The following is a 22,929-nucleotide window of genomic DNA, read 5'->3' on the forward strand; positions in this document are numbered from 1 at the left end:
ATTCTCACTCCCTTTCCTGTCACAGTCCTTCCCCCAGTCAGATCAGCGAGCGCTCTCTGCCCCTTCTGTGCTCTCCTCTCAGTCGTATCACTATCAGCCATGTAATCACCTGTACACTTTGAGAAAGTGATTATGAGGCTGGATGACTGGTTTCAAAAACAACAGGCTAATTATCTGCTTATGATGGATGAGACCCCAGGGGGCCATAGAGCAGGATCCGGCTGGAATGTTTGTGTGCAGTTTCACTGGTGGCTTGTAGTGCTGCTTCCAACACTGAAGGAGTATCCAGGCTGTGAGGAAGGCAGGGTCAGGGCGGGGCGGGGAGCACACTTGTTTCTACCCATGTATGTATGAGGCTCTGACCAAGGTAGAAAGCCATGTGGGAGGCCAAAGACCTTCCTAGAAACCTCGGGAAATGCTGATGTGGTGATGTGTGCCGATAATCTCATCCCTGGTGAGGCAGAGACAGGCTGAACCCCAGTGCTATCTGTCTAGCCGTCCTAGCCTCCTTGATTAGCTCCAGGCCAGGAAGAGACCCTGTCTCGAGACACAAGGTAAATGGCACCCAGAGTTGACTTCTAGCCTCCACAGACATGCTTACACACATCCATGTACCCCCACACACAAACTCATACATGCACACGAGCACACATAAACACACAAGAAAACAGAGGGAGGGAAATTTAGAGACAGGTTTAGCAGATAGGTACGGCAGCCAGATGACTTTACATTGTCTGCCCTGAAAGCTAGGCTCCACTAGGCCAGTGTGACTCAGTTGTGGGGTTCACAGTCCATTGTAAACAGTAAAAACAAAAACAAAAAAAATCTCCATATCCCATACTTAGCTCTCACTCCCTGGGATGCCTGAGCAGACCTGCTATTCACAAGAACCCACTTCTGTCCAGTAAATTGAAACGTTCTTAAATGCAAAGGAAAAGTAAAGTGAGGATGAAGTTCGTAAGGGTCATGGTGATGGGGAAATTTGGACACTGCCACATCCTATCTTTTCTGTTCTTATGTGATGTTTGTGAGGGTCGCCTGCTAATCCAGGACTTGAGACATTGCTGGCCACGCAGGAAACACTGGCAAAGCTGTGTCTATAATCATTGCAGTGGAAAAGGGAATAACCAGCACTAATCTTGCCCTACTCCTAGGCTAGGGAGGCCAGAACAGACAAAAACAAGTATGTCTGCCCCAAAAGCATGTGGAGAGCTGGGACATGTGTGAAGAAGCTGTGAGCCTTCAGCCAGTCTCACACCTCCAGCGGAAGTTCTCTGTCGTCCAGCAGCAGACATGAAACACAGTAGTTTGCCTGTTACCCAAGAACAAGGTTCCAGTGTCTTCACTGGCTTTTGCCTTGCATTTCAGACCACCTTGAAATGTCATTCTGTGATACCCACAACACCTGTGTTCTTGTTACAACAGGTAAATTTATCCCAACTATAGCCATTGAGCCAGAGAAACACTGAGGAAGCACAAAGAAATTGGCCTGAGGAATGTGTCTGAAGTTAAGCCCTTGATGTCATTGGATTTAACTTTCCCTGGCCTTCTCCATTGCTAAGCTTTAGATACTTGACCATTTTGTGAGTTTGACCTGAAGAAGCTCCAGGATAGAGAGCACACAGGATATGAACTGGGCAGGGCCAGCCTTTTCCCAGGAAACCTCGGTAGTGAATGGGGAATGTGTGACCATGCCACGTGACCTCTGACAGACAGTTTACCCTCTACCAGCAGTTAGGACACTCATCACAAAGGCCATGGATTTCTCAAAGCACATCTCCTCCTCCATTGAGGTGATTTAATGGTGTGCACTGACGCTTTGATAATGGCCACTTAAAGCCATCAGGAACTGCTAGAATTTTGAGATTTTGTTTTATATCTTCAATCTCGGGTTTCACTTGTTGGAAAAGCAAACTGAATAACAATGAAATTGGGCACTAAAAGTGGTAGTAAATTTCTTGCTTCTTCCCCATTTAGCCCAGTGAGGCTGCAGGCCTTCATTTGCCGCGTGAATAAATTACTGCCACTCTTTCAAGAGCATGTCACATAGACATATGCTTTCAGAAGCTGACAGAGACACAGAGAGGCAGATGACTTGTCTGAGGACACACAGCTGGCTCTGCCCGGTGCTACCATTACTATACCGCAGGCTCCCAGGGGAATTTTACAGGGTGATTTTATTTTATTGGTAAAGAAATTGAGGCTCTGAGAAAGTAATCTGACCAAGAGTGTCAGGAAAAGAACTAAAGCTTTATGGGTTTTAGGATTTTATATCTGAATCTATTTCATGACTTATTAAAAGAGTGTCTAGACAGTAGGCATAATATAAGTTTAAGATACTAATAAAAATAACTATTTTGCTGAGTGTTATGAAGGTAAGCAACTTGAAATGATAAAGTACAAGGAATAGATTCTAGCAGCCTAGGGCGCCGCCATTTACCAACTGTAATGTTAGGTAAGTTCCTAGCCTCTCTATGTTTGTTTTCTTTGTATGTTAAACAAAAAATAGCAAAGAAGTGTACCTGGTCTTTTGCTATTTCTTCTTGCTACCCTTTATCAGCCCCCTCCAGTTTCATGCCCTATCACTAGATAGGAGAAAAAGAAGGATAGAGGGGAGAGAGAGAGAGAGAGATCCTTATATCTAATTTCTTTCTTCTTGTTTCTTCTTTGAGCACAACTACTAACAAACTAAAACTAGCCCCCTTCCCTCAACAACCAACAAGAAACAACAATGCCTCTCAGTGCTCTAGCATCCACATACCCTCTGAAAAGTCCCCAGAGTTCCAAACATTACACAGCCGCAGAAAGCATCTGAGACCACCTTTGATTGACTGGAAAAGTTAGTCATAAGCCACTCCATGAGGCACCAGCCAATTTGACCTAGAAAGTAATAGACTCTGATTGACTCAAGTTAATAGAACCTATGTTTGAAATAAAGTTGGATCCTTGAGGAGTACGATCCTCAAAATAGAGAGGGACCCTGCACAAACCAGGAATGCTGTTAAGACAGAAGAGCCAGTTGAGTTCTGCGTGGTTGTGTGTATGGCTTTTATCATCTACAGAATCACCACTCACTCTACTCTCACTCAGTGGTTGGTCTCAGTGGTGATGTAGGTTGTATTAGTGCTTGATGTTCAGAGGTAGAGGCAGAGCAACCAGCATGAAAGACCTAGTGAGCGCTATGTATGATATCTGTGAGTTGTTTATCAGCACATGGCAGCTCTACAATGGGTACTCTCTGGGCTTAATGTTAGTTCTAGCTTGGCCTTAAGATCTGGACCAGTTGGATGGAGACCTCAACTTTGTCAACAATCTGATAGTCTTAGCCTCAAAAAGAGTTTAAAAAAAAATCCTCTACCCAAGACCTAAAATGAGTCACAGTATACAAGCTTTCTAATTGTTTCTGTACCAAGTTACCATAAACGTACCAACATCACAAACAGCCAGAACTTATTATCTTACAGTTTCAGAGGTTAAGTGACTGAGCTGGATTGCATCCGTAGAGGATCATTTCTTGCCTTTTCCATCTTCTAGAGGACCACTGCCTTCTTTGAGTAGTGAATAGCTCCACTAGGATCCTGTCTCTGTTATTCCTTTCTGACTCTCTTGCCTCTTCTCTCCAAGACCCTTGTGATGAAATGAACCCCCAAGTCATCCACAATAATCCCTTGGCCCAGAATGTTCACTTCGTCATATCTTCAGAGTCCCCTTTGCCCAGTAAGGTAACACAACTTCTACAGACAGGAACGTGGATATCTCTTAGCAGTTGGGGATTCATTGTGCAAGGTAAAAACAATAGGGATGAAGAAAGCAAAGTTCAAAGATACAATCACTAACACTGTCACCACCACGGCCCCTCAAGCTGGAGGCCTAACAGAGGCTCTGGGCAAGTGCTGTAATAGTGAATCATTAACTTCTATCTATTATTTTTTATTGAAAATGTTTTTTCATACAATTTATTTTGATTATGGTTTTTCATCCCCCAGCTCCTCTTAGTTTCTCCCCTCTTTCACACCTAAGCAAATCCACACCCTTTCCTTCACCCTTTCATTAGAATACGTACAAGCATCTTGTGCTTGGAAACTATCCACACCTGTTCACACCTGTTCACACCTGTGTCCGTCTACGTCATACCACAGGCTGAATTTCAATCCCCTGGAATTTTAAAATAGGTACACATCATTGAAATGCACATAATTTATGATTCCATTGTACTATGAATATTATAAATCATTTTCTGAGTTTAACCTAAGTACAGTACGGTTTCATTTATTCCTTCTCCTCAATGTAATTGGAATTTTTTTTTCTTTCAAGCTGACCCAGATATAGGAATACTCACAGAAATTTAACAGTACAGGTATAGGATTTGTTTTGTCAGTGGCCAACATTGACTCTCTGATAATATCATGTAGTTCATCCAGTGATGACGGTTTGGCTTGTGATCTAAATTTGGAGAGAAAAGAAGAGAGACATCCAGAGAAGTATTTGAAAGGTCCAGACTCCTGCAGCCTTAGCATGGAAAACTGCACTGCGAGAGCAAATGACCCTTCTCTTGTGACAGTTGCCACTAGATACTGGTCATTCCACTACTTAAAGGAGAGGTGTGTGACATCAGTGGATGACTCAGGAGTTTTACTGTAGGGGTCATAGGTGGCCAACTTAAAGGTTCAAAGAAGCAGGTTATAATATGACTGGTAGAGGGCAGTAAACACCTGAATCAGATACTCCCAAATGGATGCATTAATGGAAAAACACTCTATGCTTTTTTATACAGAATATATGACTAGTCCAAACACTCTAATGCTTTTTTTTGTGCAGAATGTATGAGTAGGGAGTGAAGAAGCCATTGTCTTCTAAGATGTCCCCTAGCAACCAAGTCTTTCTGAGCAACACAGTGCATTTAGAATCTTTCCATTTTGAGTTAGCTTGACTAATCATTTTAAATGTGGCATATAGATCACATATTTGAGAAAATTGCCTATCTATAATTATACTAATTGCAAAATTTGAATACACTAGAGTGTTAATAATAATAATCTCATCAGGGAAATCATAGCACACAATTCACTTCCCTTCATGTTTTGTTTGATGGTTTGCTTTATTTTGCTCATCACAAGACTTATGTTATATGTCTTCCTTTGTTCCTCCATTCTTTTCTTCATGACATCAGATTTACCACTTTCTAAAAGTTCCATGAGCTGAACCATCATGTGTATTTGCCAGCCCTGCTGAAGTGGATAGGAATCTGAAGTCTGGACAGCTCTGGTGAAGACCTGCCTTTTCTTTTTTAACTTGTTAAATTATTTTTAATTCTTGACAATTCATGCACAAATACAATGAAATATGATCATATTCACCCCATCTCCCACTTCCAACACCCTCACAGGTCCCCCTACTAATTGAACGTCTTATTTCTGAAGATTTATTTTATTTTTACTTCTGTGTATGTGCATGTCTTTGTGTGGGTATATGAGCCTGAGTTAGAGTGTTCACAGAGGCCAGCAATGGTGGAGGCATCCAATGTGAATGATAGGAACTGAGCTTGGGTCCGCTGTACCCAACCATTGAGACATCTCTCTGTCCCCCCTCCTCCTTTTTGTTCTTTTCAGAATTTTTTTATAAGTCCAATTAGCACTGGCTGTATGTGCATGGGCATGGAGCCATGTACTAGAGCACAGGAAAATTACCAGTGGGAACACCCTCAAAAAAGAATGATTCTCCCTTCTCTAGCAGCAATCAACTGTCAACTGGGTCCTCATTAAGGAATGAGTCCTGGGACACACCTCACCTAGCTATGCCCAAACTGGGGCATGGTGGTTTGATCAAATTTTACCACAAATAACCACAGCTGTGTGAATTCATGAAGGTGATAGTCATGTCATATCTTCAAGATAGCAGTTCACTGCACTTCTCATCCTTCAACTCTTCCATTCTTTACACCCCCTCTTCCAGGACCTTTCCTGGGGCATGGTGGGAAGTAGGGAAGTTCATAAAAATATCTCATTTAGGGATGAACACATAGTCTCTTCTTTTCATCACCTTGAACAGTTTTTCATCTCTGCATTAACTGCTGCCCACTGCAAAAGGAGAATTCTCTGACCAAGGTAGAGCAGCCCAGGTTTAAGGCTATAAATGTAAATATTTAGAAGCCAATTGAACATGACCAAATACCTTACATATATTATTGAGTTCCTCAACCAGGGTCCTATGGACAATAATGCTGTTATTAAAAGGGTTTTATAGAGGCACTTAACTCAATAATGAGAACCTAGAAAATCTCCATAAAATAGCATTTGATTAAGATGCTAATTTAGAAGTGGCACAACAGGAGGTCACTTGGTTTTCAGTCAATGACAGGCAGAAATATGTCTATGACATATAGCCTAACTCCTGGAAACTCACTGAGGCTATAGTGAAACTCTTGCAGCTTATAGCCATGGCTTCCATTACTGCTGAGACCATCTGTAATTGATGAAGATAAGCTGATGTTAAGAATTTAGTTGTCTGCAGCCTTCCCACTCCTCCTGTGCCCTATGTCGGCTACAGAGCCTTCCAAAGAAGGTCACATAGCCACTGCATAACACAGGCCCAGCCCCTCCCTTCTCTGAAGATGACCGGTCTTAAGCCCAAACTGAGCCCAAATTAAGGGGAAAACTTTCACAGCCCTTCAAGCTAACAAGGAGCACTTTAGTGCCCTGTGAATAATGGTCAAAGCCCTCAGCCTCCAGGATTCAATTTTCGACATAATGATTCTTTAATCCTCACTCCGCTACTCAATAAGAGGAGTCTGACTTTCATGCACTCACCTTTAATACACCCAGAAGCTAGCAGAGAAATGCCCTTAAGCTGTAGCTTTCTAGATGAAGGCCTCAGTTCACTGATCAAAATCACACAGCCTGGTGGAGTTGGGTTCACCCAAGCTGGAGAGGGAGCTTTGCTTTCCACTTTACCGTCTTTGCTTTGTAATAGATGCTGTCCATCCAGGAATGAAAATCCATGTTTTTGGTCTTGGGGATTATTTATATTCCCAAATACTACATAGGGTCTTACAGCATTAATCTAGGCTGTTTATATCTGTCAGTATTTACTTACTTAGAAATTAAAACTGCAGCTAGGCACAGTTGCACATGTCTATAATCCCAGCACACAGAGAGGCACAGGCAGGCAGATCTCTGTGAGTTCGTAGCCAGCCTAGTCTACCAGGACAGCCAAGGCTACACAGAGAAATTCTGTCTTGAAAAAACCAAAAAAAGAGAGAGAAGAAAAAATGAAATTTAAATTGCACCATTTTATAATGAAGATAATTAAAATGTATAGCTATACATTTAATAGCATAGTTCCATAATAAAACAACTAAATTTTATTTCAAAAAGAACCATATACTTTTATCTTTATATAAATTTGTCTGAATGGCAATTGAATTCTCCAACTTGACACAATGTGGAAAAAATAGTCTCAAATATAAGTATAGCTGGAAGAGGACTAATAATTCCAAAGATTATTGACACGGTTGTAGCGAGTCTGTCCTAATAACTGAATAATTAGTAGATTCTCAAAAGCTAGTTGGTATATGGAAATTCAAAAATTAGTTTTATGCTTTATTGTATAATTGACAGGTGCCATGAGAGGGAGTCAATTTTCTTTAAGACATAGCCCCTGGTAGTTGGCTACAATCCAGTGGAAGGCCACACATCCAAGACTATATTGGAAGCATAAAATTGGTCTTAATGGGTTTTTTTTTTTTAAGAGAAAGCGTAAAATTGGGTAGGTTAGGATGGGGGAGTGGATCTAGGAAGAGTTAGAGGAGGCGGTAAATAAAATCAAAACACAAAATAAAAAATTCTCAATTGGAAAAAAGAAGTCTGTTGGCACAGCTTGCTTGTTGGTTGGCACTACCACATTTTTTTTGTAGCTGCCTGCATTTTTCTATGTAAATCATTATTTGTTTGAATAATACAGAGTTACAGTTTATAATAAAGTATTTTCAAATCACATTTGCTAATATCAATAATAATTTAATCAGGGATCTTTAACTGCTAAGAAGCTGTCAAAGCTCACAGTGGCGGATAAATGTTTGCCAGAATTTTGGTCTTCACTTGAAATTTAAATTTCTTCATTGGCAGTAAATAATACTATTTAAAATGAAATTTTTATTTCTTTCTTTTTGGAGAAAATGAGTTATCCAAGACCAATTAGCCATGGGTTGTTTATCTTCTCATTTAAAATGGCTTGCCATCTCTGAAAGGCTCTGCCCTGTAGACTATCAAAGCAGATGTTAAGACTTATGACCAAACTTTGGGCAGAATGCAGGGAATCTTATGAAAGAAGGGGAACTAATAGTAAGATCTGGAGAGGACAGGAGGTCCACAAAGAGAGCAACAGAACCAAAAAATTTGAGCACAGGGGTCTCTCCTGAGATTCATATTCCAACCAAGTACCATGCATGGAGATAACCTAGAACCCCTGCACAGATGTAGCCCATGGCAGTTCAGTGTCCAAGTGGGTTCCATAGTAATGGGAACAGGGACTGCTTCTGACATGAACTCAGTGGCTGGCTCTTTGATCATCTCCCCCTGAGGGGGGAGCAGCCTTACCAGGCCACAGAGGAAGACAATGCAGCCACTCCTGATGAGACCTAACAGACTAGGATCAGAAGGAAGAAAAAGAAACCCTCCCCTACCAGTGGACTTGAGGAGGGGAGTGTGTGGCGAAGAAGGAAGGGATTGGGAGGGGAGGAGGGAGGGAACTGGAGGGGGGATACAAAGTAAATAAAGTATAATTAAAAATTAAAAAAGAAAAAATTAAACAATCTAACGAAAAAAATGGCTTGCCATTAAACAAGAGGCTAGTTTAGCTGATAACTCAAACACACGCAAATGTTTTTCCTTAAGAAAATACACTTGACAGCTGATGTGTAGCTTTGTACTTATCACCATTGTGTTTATAGAATTAAATGATATCATCTTGAGAGTTTTATTGATGAGGTTCTTCTTCATTTAAGACATTCCAATGTGAAATTGGCAGTTTTCTCAGGCAATTGATAATAAATATCGTTGAGTCTTGTTTATTTCTTTGTTCTAAGGCACCATCACTTTTGCCTATCATTTCTTCTCCAGTATCAGTGCCATTGTCAATACAATTAAAACAGCAAATAATCTTTGAATTGTTATAACCTTCCATACTGCCTAAAGAACTCTGAGCCCCCTAATTTGCAGATTAAACTTTCAGAACTACCTTTATTTATACTGTTAATCATTAATGCTTGTACATAAGTTCTAGGGATTTCTTATGCACTGATTATTTTAATTTTCATATATATAGTTATACACAGGACCTAGCACAGTATATAAAACATGTTCCTTTTTAATATAGATTTTTTAATTGTTTTTGATAATTTTGTGTGTGAGTTTATACCATTTCTACCTCTCCCATTCCCATCGCAAATTCCTCCTGTGTACTCACCACCTCTCAAATTGGTGACCATTATTATTACTATTATTATTATTTACTTATATATGTGTATGTATATGTGTATAAAACCTGCTGAGTTCATTTAGTGTTTCTTTTATGTACTGTGTTTAAGGCTGACTACTCGGGTTTGGAGATTCCATCAAGAGTTTTGTCCCTAGAAAAAACTGAATATTCCTCTCTCCAGAGCCATTAACTACCTGCAGTGCTTCGTCTAGTGGTGGAGCTCCATGAACCTGCCACCACCCATGTTGGCATGTCAGCTGGTATTGTCATCATTCGGGTCTTGTTAAGGCAACCATAATTGCTGAGAGTTCATGGGCATAGCTTCCCCGCCATATATAAAAAGCTGTTTAGCAACTAATATTCTTGTCCTCTGGCTCTTGCAATCTTTCTGCCCCCTCTTCTGTGATGTTCCTGAGTCTTAGGTGCAGAGGTTGTGTTATAGGTATATCAGTTAGGCCTGGGCACCCCACAGTCAATGTTATATGCATTCTGACCAGTTGTGGACTTCTGTGGTAGTCTCCATGTGCTACAAGAAGAATCTTCTTTGATGAAGGGTAAGAGCAACATGTATCTTCAGGAATAAAGATAAGTATTTAAAATATAAGTATTTGGAAATTATACTATTTAGGAAAGTAGAAGTAATAGGTTTCCCTCTAGAATCCATAACCTTACTATCTACAAATAACTGACCTTGCTTATAGTGCCATACATGAATTGCCTTCTATTGAGTGAGTCTTAAGTCCAATTACATGGATGTTGGCTAACCCTAAAATATAAGTGCCATTATTGCACCCTATGGAATATCTTGTCACACTGGTCATTATTGTGGATCTTAGGCTTTACAGCTGAATAGGACTATTGATTGTTTTTCTCTCTGGGAAGCTTGCATAGCACCTTCAAGTACTATAAGAACTAGTCTTCAGGGAGGAGGCTTCTAGGTCATCTTGAGCTTCATTCCTCCAAGTTCCATGTGTAAAGTGTATGGTAGCTTCACCAATAGGGTCTAACTTCTTTTCTGGAAGGTAACTAAGAGCAATTGCAATAGTCTATATAGTTTAGGGAGTCTCTTTGACTCCCTGACCAACAGCTCAAAGAGATAAAGCCAGGTTAAGGGAATACTAATAACTATTTGATTTCATGACTCTGCAAACTTTTTATTGCAGAAGAAGTAGCCTTTAGCTGATGAGTGATTCTCCTTGCTCATGGATTTTCCTGTGTACCAAGGATTTAGATGCTGTGTGTTATTTCTGTGGAAGATCTGGCCATTTATACTGAAAACTATAGTTCTTTCATGCCAGAGTATGTGCTTTAAGGAAGTAATGTTAGAGGACTATAAAACCTGTATCATGTAAGAGTTTCTGAATTTTTTAATATTCCCTTACTATCTTCACTAGAAGAAATGGGAATAGGTGCACTTGAGAAGGCAGGGTTTTTTATTTTAATTTTTAAAAAGATTTATACAATATGTTTTTATCATATTTTTCACCTCCCTTAACTCCTTCCAGATCCTCCTCACCTCCCTACCCTCCCAATTTCATGTTCTTTCAATATCTTAAACAAAGGAAAATGACAAAAAGCAAAAATAAAAACCACACAAATAATTGAATGAAAGAAAATTAGTAGGACAGAAAAAAATCACAGACCCAGACATACACACACACACACACACACACACACACACACAATTATGAAGTCCATTTTGTATTGACAAACTACTCTGAGAATGGGGCCCACCCTGGGATGAGGTTGATATTTCCAGTGACACTCCATTGAGGAGAACTGATGTTCCCTTTCCTTGCAGGTATTAACTGCAAAAAGCTTCTTGGTTATGGATAGTACTTGTATCTGCTTCCCCTTCTCAGTGCTAGTTTACCTGGTTTGAACCTGTGCAGGTCTTATGAATGCTGTTATAGTCTCTGTGAGTTTATATGTGTATCACCCCATTGTATCTAGAATATGCTGTTTGAGTCATCATACCTGGCTCTTACAACCTTTCTGCCTCCTCTTCTACATAGATCACTAAGCCTAAGCCTTGGGTAGAGGTGTTTGATTTTAAAAAAAAAAAAAAATCCATTTACGGCTGAGTGCTTCAAAGTTTCTCACACTTTGTTCAGTTTTAAGTCGTTGATTTCTCTGTTAATTACCAGCTACTGCTGGAAGAAGCTTCTCTGATGAGGGCTGAGCATGGCACTGATCTATGGGTATAGCAACAAGTCATTTCACTGCTGTGTTTCTTTAGCAGAATGAGTTTTTTCCCCAGGCCCGTGACCTATCTAGTCCCAGGTTCTTGGATACTCCCACAGTGTCAGGTTTGGGTTCCATCTCATAGAGTGGACCTTGAACCCATTTTTTAAAAAGGTTGGTTATTCACACAACACTTGTGCCCCTATTAAACCAGGATATCTTTCAGACAGGTCTCAGGGTTTGTAGTTGAGTGATATTGATGGTTACTTTTCTCCCCTGGTAGTGTGAAAAGTTCCTTCCAGTGCCATGAATGCTAGTTAGTAGGAGTGCAAGCTCTAGTTAGGCTCCAGTTTGATTTCTCCATGTTTGATGACATAAGTAAGTTGTGTCTTCAGTAGTAGGGTCTTTCCATTGGGTTATGGAGAGTAACAAACAGCCTTGGAAATAGTCAGTGATGGTGGGAGGAGGAAAGTCCTGTGGGCTCTTTTGCTAACAACTCAACAGGGAAACAGTCTGTTGAGAAAAGTCCAATACAGCCCATTAACAGCTTGACCCCACACACACAAGGTGTTAATAGATATTAGTCATAAGTCCCTACTAAGCAAAACTTCAAGCATGAAGTCTTCATGAAGACTTCATACATGAATATGAATCTACCTCACTCACTCTCTCCCATCTCAAACGCTTTCTAGATCCTCTCTCCAAAATTCATGGTCTCTTCTTCAATTATTGTTTTATACACACTCACACACACACAACTAATTCCATTTACTGTTGCTCTTATGTACATGTATGTGACCACTTGGTGCTGGACAAGCAGGAATTCATTCCTGAGAAAACTAATTCTCCCTTTCTCAGCAGATATTGGCCACAAGAAGTTCTTCATCAAAGGGTGGGTCCATGTGGACTGCCCACATTAGCTTGTCAACTGCTGTTGTGATTATGCTGGTCTTACTCATGCAACCATATTGGTGAGATTTAATGGTTGGGCTAGAGAGATGGCTTATCCATTAAAGGCTAGGCTCACAATCAAAACATAAAAGATTTCATGGTTGTATTTTCTCTTTTGTTCCTAGAGGATACTATTTAGCAACAGGTATTCTGAATCCCTCTCTGACTCTTACAATCTTTCTACTACCTCTTCCATAATGTTCCCTGAGCCATAAATGTAGGGTCAGCAAGATCACTGGGTTTCTCTAGCTTCTGTATCCTTTTATTTTGAATTGTTTCAGCTCATGTCTCCTGCCTGAACCTAAAACACCAACAGGTTGATAGACACAGCAGTAAGCTAAATTAATCCTTTACATCTAGATCCTTTAGAGCTTTGGTGACTAAGCTCTATTTTTATATCCTACGGTAGAGCCAAGAGTGTATGCAGAACAGACATCTGCTCTGTGTAGTGGATGTGGAGTAGAAAAGTTAGCTATTAGAAATGACACAAACTAGAGAAAGCATCCATCTGAGCGTGTTCCTAACCCTTTCATTGGTACACTCAATGATCGTCGGTTCCCCCTTATCTCTATTTTTATCACCTGGCCTTGAAGGGTCTGGTACCACCCACACCTTCCAGGAATGTGATGGCGGTGTGAGATTTGAACAAATTTCTGGTTTTCAAGCAGTGTTTCTCTCCCATTTTGGAATCGTCTGGAACTGCATATATGTTGAGAATTGCCTCTCCAGCCATTGCAATATGCTCTCCTTTCGCCTCAAGCACTTACTCAGATCAACCTTTTGCTTCCTAATATCTTCCCAACACAGAGACAGTCAGCAGTTCTCAGGGCCATGTTGTCCATCCACCACAAGGTCCTCATCTGGTCTCATTTTAGCTGATTTCTCCGTACTTGTGAAACTGGCTAGGAACCCCAATCAATCCTGAATTCGATGTCATAATGGTTTCTCTCTCCCCTGCTTATGGGAGTAGTTCAGGCTATAGTACCAGCTGACTCCTACAAATGCTCGGTGTGAAAAAGCCATTTCTGTGTTTGATGGTCAGATGTCTAGCCTCCAAGCCTTCAAACCTGAGAATGTCCTGTCAGTCCAGCCTGTTCTTCTCCAAATATGTTATGCTTATGTCATCTAAAATATCTTTTATTGTTGGCTCCACATAGTCCCATCTAAAGGATGCCTTTAATATATTTAGGGACAGTAACTATGATGATAAGTATCAGTGTTTCATTTGTTTTTCTCTAAAGAATCACAGGCCAATGTTTTGCTTTCTTGCCTTGCCCTACCCAGAACAGGCACTGTTTACTGCCTCATGGCACTTGCATCTCCATTCCAGCATTTATTGTATTGTATTGTACAATAACAATAAAATTTTATCACAAAATAAAAATATAAAGAACTCTCTTATGAGCTCCCTAAAGGCAAAGGCAGACTCTTATTTTTTATTTGATTTCCAGTATGAATTCAAACATTAATCAAATGAGAACAGCATGTTTTAGAATATAATTGTGATGTTTTTTTCTGTGGTATAGGTACGTGTTTATGTTCTGATGATATATTCTACTTGTATACATGCCATGACTCAACCTTAAAATTAAAAAGAAAAAATTTAACCTGAACCAGCTGTTGATTTCTGACCACTGAAGAACTCTGCATCTCCTAAGGATGTACTGGAACATCCTTAGTTACTGGTCTCTCCTATTCTCCTCCCAGCAACCCTGAAGGAACTAGTCTCACAGACAATGATCCGCTGGGCCCAGGAGAACCAAATCCAGGATGCAGAGCTGGTCAGGATGATGTTCAACCTCCTGAGGAGACAGTATGACAGCATCGGGGAGTTGCTACAGGCTCTGAGAAAGACCTACACCATCAGCCAGGCCTCCGTGAGCGACACGATCAACCTGCTGGCTGCCCTGGGCCAGATCCGGTCCCTGCTTAGTGTCAGGATGGGCAAGGAAGAGGAGCTTCTGATGATCAACGGGCTAGGGTAGGCCACTCACAGTGGGTGCGGTTTTCTAGGGAGAATTCTCTTTCCCTGTGGTCGTGCACTTGGCACATGAGCTACCTCTGTAACCTGAGACACCAGACTGCCTGTTGCTCATGGCAAAGGACACTGCCAAAAGAAATGAACAGAATTCTTAGAGACTCATGAAAATAGCCTGCGTGGGGTCATGAAAACAACCCTGGGGGAGAGGATGGTATATTTAACCCGAGAGAGAAACAATTTGAGCATTGGAGCTTTGGCTGGCCTCTGGGACTTCTGAGATATTCGCAGATGGCCCTTTTTAACAAGTTCTAAACTGTAGAGTACTTTTTCAGTTCTGTGAAATGCCTTAACTTGCAACAATAACTCATGGATCTGCCTCACAAACCATGTACACAATTCATGGCAATTTAGGTGCCGGGGAGATTTCCTTTCATTACAGATCAAAGAAGAAAAGACAAATGTCAGAAATGTGGGTTGGTTCACTGGCCAGCCCACATGACGTGATTAAAATCAAAAGCCACATTCTTCCCAGGTTAAAATTCTTGCCACTTGAACTGGCAACTAGAGGAATATCACAAAGGATCAGGAGAGTAGCTTGGATGATTCTCAGGAGAGAAAGGATGTGTGCACATCTGCATTCCCCAAATTCATTTGCAAAAAGGAATGTTATAAGTGAAATGAAGAGACTTTTATATGAGGGAAATGAGCTGCAAAAATGGCCTCTTCCCTTCTAGCCAAGTTACAGAGGCAACTGAACCTCTCTAGACTTTTTTGCCTAAGCTTCATTGTGTGAGTTTGTGTTAAGTAGCTTAAAGGGGTGATGGTTGTTACATGTTCATGCCATTGCCTTTTGAAGACTGGTATCCACAGATTTCATGGTATCTAATATTAAATTCCTTTAAGAATGATGCGCATTCCTCTCATTAAGAAACTGAGTACAGGAGGACCTCCCCAATCCATGGACTAGGGGAGGGGCATGGGAGGAGAAGAGGGAGGTAGGGTGAGATAGGAGGGGATGAGGAAGGGGCTACAGCTGGGAAACAAAGTGAATAAATTGAAATAAATAAAATTAATTAATTAATTAAAAAAAGAAACTGAGTACAAAGAGACACAGCAACAAGGGGAGAAAAGAAGTTTCTGAATATACAGAGAAAAAGACGAAGGGAGAATTTTTTAAATATCATTAGAAATAAACATTATAAAGAGAAAATGCTAACTGAGAAATAGTTTGTGTTCCTTTTTTGTGTCAGCTAAATAACAACAAACAATTTCATATATATTCTATGACCTGGTGTCTTCTTTTTTTTTTTTTTTAAGCCTATTGTTTTAATGTTACTTCAACCACATCATGCTTGTGTGTTCCCATTCCTGAACTTTCATAGCAGGAAAGCAGCAGATGCTGAATTCTCCCTCTGACTCTTTTCCTAGGGACATAATGAACAACAAAGTGTTTTACCAGCACCCCAACCTTATGAGAGTCCTCGGCATGCATGAGACGGTGATGGAAGTGATGGTGAATGTACTGGGTACAGAGAAATCGCAGGTAACGCCACCCTAGCCAGAACTTAGCTCCCGGGGAAGGAGGACAGAAAGTGCCTTGCAATGGTGTCTCTTGTCTCAGTTTTCCCCTCTGGGAATAGGGAAAGGCTTTTATGGTACCAAAAGGGTCCAAGAAAGGGGTCATTGCTGCCAGCATAGGCTGAAACTGGGCATTTATACCAGTTTTCCTAACATCTCGCTGGATTGAATGGCTTCTTTTGATGTCTGCATGTGTGTGTATGTGCAGTGTACATGCCTAGATGTGGGCATGCTCACACGTATGCAGATTCACATATACACAGAGGCCTGAAGCTGACATAAACTATCTTCTTAGGTTGCTCTCCACTTTATTTACTGAAACGGGGTCTTTCACTGAATCCAGAAATCACAAATTCAAATAGTCTACCCCAACAATTTGTTCCAGAGAATCCCTGTCTATGCCACCTGAATGGGAGGGTTACAGACGGGCCACTGTTCCCACCTTGGGTGGTAGGTGTCAGAACCTCAGTCCTCGCACATAGTCCAGGAAGCGTTTTAGCTACTGGCTGACCTAGGCCACATGGTTTCTGAAGAAGAAACATGGATGGTTTCAAGCATCGCCGATTCTAGGACGCTACCATCCCATGGATATATGGTGTTCTCACTTCATTCTGCTGCTGTGATGAAAACACAAGAGCAACATAGGGGAGAAAAGAGTTTATCTGGCTTCCTTCCTAACTCATGCGGAGCTCACTTTCTTACACAGCCCAGGACCACCTGCGTAGGCATGTGACTGCCCACAGTAGGCAGGGCCCTCCTACGTCAGTTAATAACTGAGGCGTTCCTCGTTAAGCATGCCAGCAAACCAATCAGATCTAAGCAGTTCTTCCTCACACCCTCTGCATATCTGGATGCCAGAGTGACTCTGGGTTTCAGAACTGTCTCTTAGAGCACCTCCCATGATTCTAAATGGTGGTGGAGGGGACTAAGCTTTTTCTAGGATGCTGACATTATTTATTGAGATTTTGAAGATCCAAACTAAGATATAGCTTGCTGTAGAGACGCTACTTTTTTTTCTTACCATTAATTTTTTAATTTAAATTTACATTTTACAATTTATTTACTTTACATCCTGATTGTAGCCCCCTCCCTTTGTCTCCTCCCAGTCCTATCTGCCCTCCCCTATCCCTTCTCCTAGTCCTAGAAAGTGGGAGCCCTCCTCCCCTACCATCTGACCTCAGCCTATCAAATCTCATCAGGACTGCCTGTATCTTCTTCCTCTGTGGCCTAGCAAGGCTGCCCCACCATGGGGAAGTGATCAAAGGGCATGCAACAGAGTCCATGTCATAGACAGCCCCTGCTTCCCTTACTAGGGAACACACATGGAGACTGAGCTGCCTGTTGGCTACATCTGAGCAGTGGATCTAGGTCCTCTCCATGCATGGTCCTTGGTTGGTGCATCAGTCCCTGCAGGCCCCCTGGGCCCAGATTTGTTGGCTCTGTTGGTCTTCTTATGATGTTCCTGCCCTTCTCCCCTCCCTCCCCCACCCCAGTCCTTCTATCCCCCAACTCTTCCCTACGACTTCCTGCTCTCTGCCCCAAGTTTGGCTGTGAGCCTTAGAGATGCTAGACACTTTGTTAAGCGGGGAAAGCAAGCAAATCAAGTGATAAATTGGCATTTCCATGCTAACCTGCATGCATCTGGTGACAAGTGCCTTAGGCACCTGTAGAAGAGCGGGGATTGAGGACCCATACTTTGTGGACATGTTCAAAGGAACAAGGCATGTCGCCTTTCAGACTTCCTTAACTTTTGGGACCGCCCGCAACCCAGAGGACCAGAGTTTTAGTTTACTAATGGGCCTTGTTTTTCTATGATGTCCCAACTCTGTTTCTGATATTACCTTTTTAGAGTCCTAATGAGTCCAGCTAGAAGCAATGGCAGTGTGGTACAGGGCCATGCAGTGTTGTGTGACATATAAGGAAGCAGGTTATAATTGATGGATGTTTTCCCCTAAAAGAATAATCTTAGGGATTATAGCTAATTTTCAGTGTTTTTGGAAGCCTCGTTCTTAGGCATTCTATGTTCTGCCCCTCCTACAAATGTCTTAGGAGGAAGAGGTGTAAGGAAAAAGTTCATGTTCTAATCAGTTCATAGCTTGTGAGACTTCAACCCAAGATTCCATTTAAGATTCAGCTGTTCATGAAGGCCTCATGAACAGTTTAGATTATGCTAATACTTCCTGCTTCTGCCCACAGATTGCCTTCCCAAAGATGGTTGCTAGCTGCTGTCGCTTCCTTTGCTATTTCTGTCGAATTAGCCGACAAAATCAGAAGGCTATGTTTGAGCACCTAAGTTACCTGCTGGAGAACAGCAGCGTGGGCCTAGGTATGTGTGGCAAGCACCATAACGTCCACCCTTGGACCCAGGGAGTCCACTTTCCCAAATCAACATGTGTGCTATGATGTGTGTAACTGCAAAACCAGAGCCAGCCTGTCCCAAAACTGATGCATAAAAACATGTCTGTGATCTCCACTTTCTGCATAGGTGTTGCTACCAGCTGCCATTGGTGACCGGGTCAGTCTCCCCTCTCAGGTCCAGTGGCCTGTAGTTTGTGAGATGCCATCTGGAATTGAGGATGTTTTCTAAGGGCAATTTCTCGACCAGTCCACTTAGCGGAGCAGTGAGCAGAGCTCTTAAGACCCAAGTCATGGATCCAGTCCTTTCTTGAAAAGCTGTCTGTAGGATTCATTCCTGGCCCACCAGCCAACCAGCAAACGCTGCTGTTAGCAGCATAGCAAACTGACCAAGAGCAGCTATAGATAAACAATGAAATAATGGATATGGATAAACAGTAGTTCATTACCACTGTGAGAAAAGCAACTCACTTTGTTGCTTGACTCGTCATGCCGGATATAAACCAAATGGATTGTGGAATATATAAACGCATACACTTGAAATCTGAAATCCCAGTTTCATTCTGTTTTGTTTATCAAATGCAACCTCGAGATATGAATTCTTTTCTTTTCAAATGTCACTTAAAGTTTTTCATACTATACTCTAGGATCTAAGCAAAGCAAAATTAAATATCACAGACAACATTGGTATACCACTGTAACTTTATAAGCTCATGAGTTGGAGACTATTTTTAAACTCCAAGTGGTAGCTCCAAGATTTTCCAAGTCATTTGGGCCCCAGACAATGAAAGAGCCTAAGAGTCTTTTGAGTGATCACCAAATGGAGTTTGTTCTCTGCTATGAAAGTCCTTGGAGTTCTGTGCTATGAAAGTGCTTGAAATCATATAGTTTTGACCCATTCCCTAGAGTGATTTTGTGTTGATTAGTATTCTCAATCTAAGTGAGTGTGAGAAGGAAGGACAACAAATAGGGCTTTTCCACAGCTGGGCCAGTCACAGGGAACTGCAGCGTGGGCCAGGTTTCAGTGTATTTACTGCCCTCTCGTGGTCAAGTTTTTGCACTGCAATCTCAAGTCAGACCTGAATGGCCTTAATGCCCAGTTTCTTTCTGCATCTTCCTCAGCTTCCCCGTCGATGAGGGGGTCCACCCCACTGGATGTGGCAGCCTCCTCTGTGATGGACAATAACGAGTTAGCACTAGGCCTAGAAGAACCAGATCTTGAGAAGGTAAGCGGTTGTTGGGGAGACAGCATGTTATTTTTCTTCTTAACTCAATGGTATGCCACACAGGAACAACAAGCCAATGTCTAGGTTTGCATTCAGGTCCACGTCATACTGGTGAATATGTGGCACAATATTGGCCTGGCACCACCATGGTTAGGACCGCAAGATCATATGTGAGCAAAGATAATCAGCTTCTTAGACAAGAAAGTTGTGGACATTTGTGTTCTTTAGCTGTGCAGGCGCATTTCATTGGATCTACATACGGATGCCCGTAGTTCCTAAAGAAAAGTTCTGTGTGGTAATATAATTCATGAATGCACATATGAAAGAGACCTGACCGGAAAGTTGTGAAGTCTCTGTGCTGTCCACAGGCGCATCGCTGCCCCCTGCTGGGGTTATGAATATAGTGTTGATGACCAAGCTCATCTGCCCAGAGTTGATAAAGATGCTCCCTGACTTAGAGGAAGCACGCTAGAAAGTTCTCTGTTCTTGATAAGGAGTTTTGTACTCAACTAGGGTGGCTGTATTAATTAGTAAGTGGGATGTCCAAAGTTTATAGCAACGAAAACAACCACAGTGGGCTATGGTGAGACTTTGGTAGGTATAGGATTATAAGTCTTTCCACCAGACTGCTCATAGAGCTATTTGCTTGTCTGAATGGCTGATGAGATAAAGAATCTGCATCCTAAGTGTGGACAACAACTGCAAAGGGATGAGCAGGGGGTGGTAGAGGTCAAAGGTCATCCACACTTCCTACAGTAAGGTTTGAGAGCATGAGGAAGAACTATCGCTAAGAGAGCAATGACTGAGGGGTGAGCAGAAGCTAGTCATCTGCATTGTTGGGGAACCATGCCAGCCATGTTTAGGGCTCATCTAGGAAAGCCCACTACTAGGACAATTAGAAAGCCAAGCATGTAAGATCAAAATCTCAAATAACAGCACATGCTGCTGAGGATATGGAGAAAGGGGAACCCTCCTCCACTGCTGGTGGGAGTGTAAACTTGTACAACTACTTTGGAAATCAATCTGGTGCTTTCTCAGAAATTTGGAAATAACTTTACCTCAAGACCCAGCTATACCACTCCTGGGCATACACCCAAAAAATGCTCTACCCATACAACAAGGACTCTTGTTCAACTATGTTCATAGCAGCTTTATTCTCAATATCAAGAATCTGGAAACAACCTAGATGTCCTCAGCTGAAGGATGAAGAAACCGTAGCACATTTACACAATTCAATACTATACTCAGCTATTAAAAACAAAGAAATCATGAATTTTTCAGGCAAATGAATGGAACTAGAAAAGAACATCCTGAGTGAGGTAACCCAGAACCAGAAAGACACATATGGATGTACTCACTTATTAGTGGATTTTAGCCATATAGTACAGGATAAGCATACTACGAGGCACAGACCCAAAGAAGATAAATAACAAGGAAGATTTGAGGGAAGACATGTAAACCTCATTTGGAAGGGGAGATAGAACAGATAGATATAGTGGTTGAAGAGAGGAAACAAGGTAGGAGAGGGGGCATAGAGAGTGAAGAGGGAGGAGATCAGACCTGGGGAGTGTGAGGGCAAGAGGACAAGAGGCCTGTAGAGAACAGAGAAACTGAGGGTAGGGGTATCTTTGTATCTTTGTGACAAGCTGGAGACTTAAGTCAAGGTAGGCTCCTGGGAGGATATAAGAGGCACTCAAGCAGAGACTCCTAATAGCAGAGGCCATAGAGATGAAGAGGACACCCTCTAACTAGACTAGTCTCCTAGTAGAGGAAGGAGAACACCAACCCACCCACAAAAACCGACCCAAAACTTACCCTGCCTGCAGCATGTACAGGGATAAAGATAGAGCAGATAGAGTACAGATTGAGGGACTGTCCAACCAATGCCTGGCCCAACCAAAGACCAACCCTATCGGAGAGTGCTAACTTGGCTATGAACAATACTCTGCTAAGCTTGCAGACAGGAGCCTATCAGAGTTATCCTCTGAGAGGCTGTACCCAGCAGCACCTCAAACATTGAGTGATGCCTCAAACACTGGAGTCTTGTGGGAAAGTGGGAGGAAAGAAAAAAGGACCTAGAGGTGACAGGAGCTCCATAAGAAAACCAACAGAGCCAACTAACCAGGACCCAGAGGAGCTTGCTGAGACTGAAGCATCAATCAAGGACTATGCATGAACTCGACCTAGTCTCCTACAACGATGTAGCAGATGGGCAGCTTAGGCAGCTCAAGCTTCATGTAAGGGAAGTGAAAACTGCATCAGACATGGACTCACTTGCCAGCTTTCAGAACACTTTCACCTGGCGGGACTGCCTTGCCAGGCCATAGGGGAAGAGGACACACTCAGTTCTGATGCAACTTGATGAGCTGGGGTGGATGGGAAAGGCTACTCCCCTTTTCTGAGGAATAGGCAAGAAGGGAGGGGAAAAGAAAGGTGGGCACTACTGGGAGTGGAGGAGGGATGGAGCTACAACAGGATGTAAAGTGAATAAAAAATAAGTAAAATTTAAAAAGAAAGAGAGCCGACCATTAAGCAGACATAGTGGCACATGCCTGTAACTCCAGCACTCAAACTGGCAGAGGCAGGTGGATGACTGTGAGTTCTAGGCCTACCTGGTCTACAAAGTGAGTCCAGAACAGCTAAGGCTGCACAGAGAAACCATGTTTTGGAAAGGAAGGAAGGAAGGAAGGAAGGAAGGAAGGAAGGAAGGAAGGAAGGAAGGAAGGAAGGAAGGAAGGAAGGAAGGAAGGGAAAAAGAAAAAAAGAAAGCCAAGCATGGCAGAAGCACAGAGTGCTTGGGAGCATGGTGAGAAAGGTGGTGAAGGTAGCCAGAAACTGGACTTAATTATTAATAGAAGTTTACTGTTGTGACTCTCAGAACAAGTCATTTATTATTATTGTTGTTGTTGTTGTTATCTGAAGTTATGGGAAGAAAATGGAGATGTGGAGATTATATTATGTCCTCAGTGCCACAGCACAAGTAAGTCAGAGGTTAGCTCAAGATCCCATGCTTGTTCCAATTATATTACAGAGAGCCACGAGCAGCAGAAACCACAGAGGCCTCTAGCAGGAGATCATTGTGGACATTTTGGTTTCTGATACGTAAACATGCTTTTGTTATAATTCCAAGTTGGGGACTTCAGTTTGTCCACACCTATTTAAGCATCTCGTGTCGAGCAT

General features: G+C 42.0%; 1 protein-coding gene across 1 annotated transcript in view; it reads left to right on the forward strand.

The window, feature by feature from the left end:
• The window catches only part of Ryr3 (ryanodine receptor 3), a 518,783-nt gene that overhangs the window by 356,223 nt on the left and 139,631 nt on the right, over positions 1-22,929 (forward strand). Inside the window, exons 39-42 of the mRNA XM_060371666.1 lie at positions 14,317-14,590; positions 16,019-16,133; positions 18,365-18,494; positions 19,646-19,749. Of these exons, the coding sequence (XP_060227649.1) occupies positions 14,317-14,590; positions 16,019-16,133; positions 18,365-18,494; positions 19,646-19,749 (623 nt within the window). The remainder of the gene's footprint in view (positions 1-14,316; positions 14,591-16,018; positions 16,134-18,364; positions 18,495-19,645; positions 19,750-22,929) is intronic.

Source organism: Meriones unguiculatus, chromosome 18 (genome assembly GCF_030254825.1).
Source record: "Meriones unguiculatus strain TT.TT164.6M chromosome 18, Bangor_MerUng_6.1, whole genome shotgun sequence".
Taxonomy (NCBI): Eukaryota; Metazoa; Chordata; class Mammalia; order Rodentia; family Muridae; genus Meriones; species Meriones unguiculatus.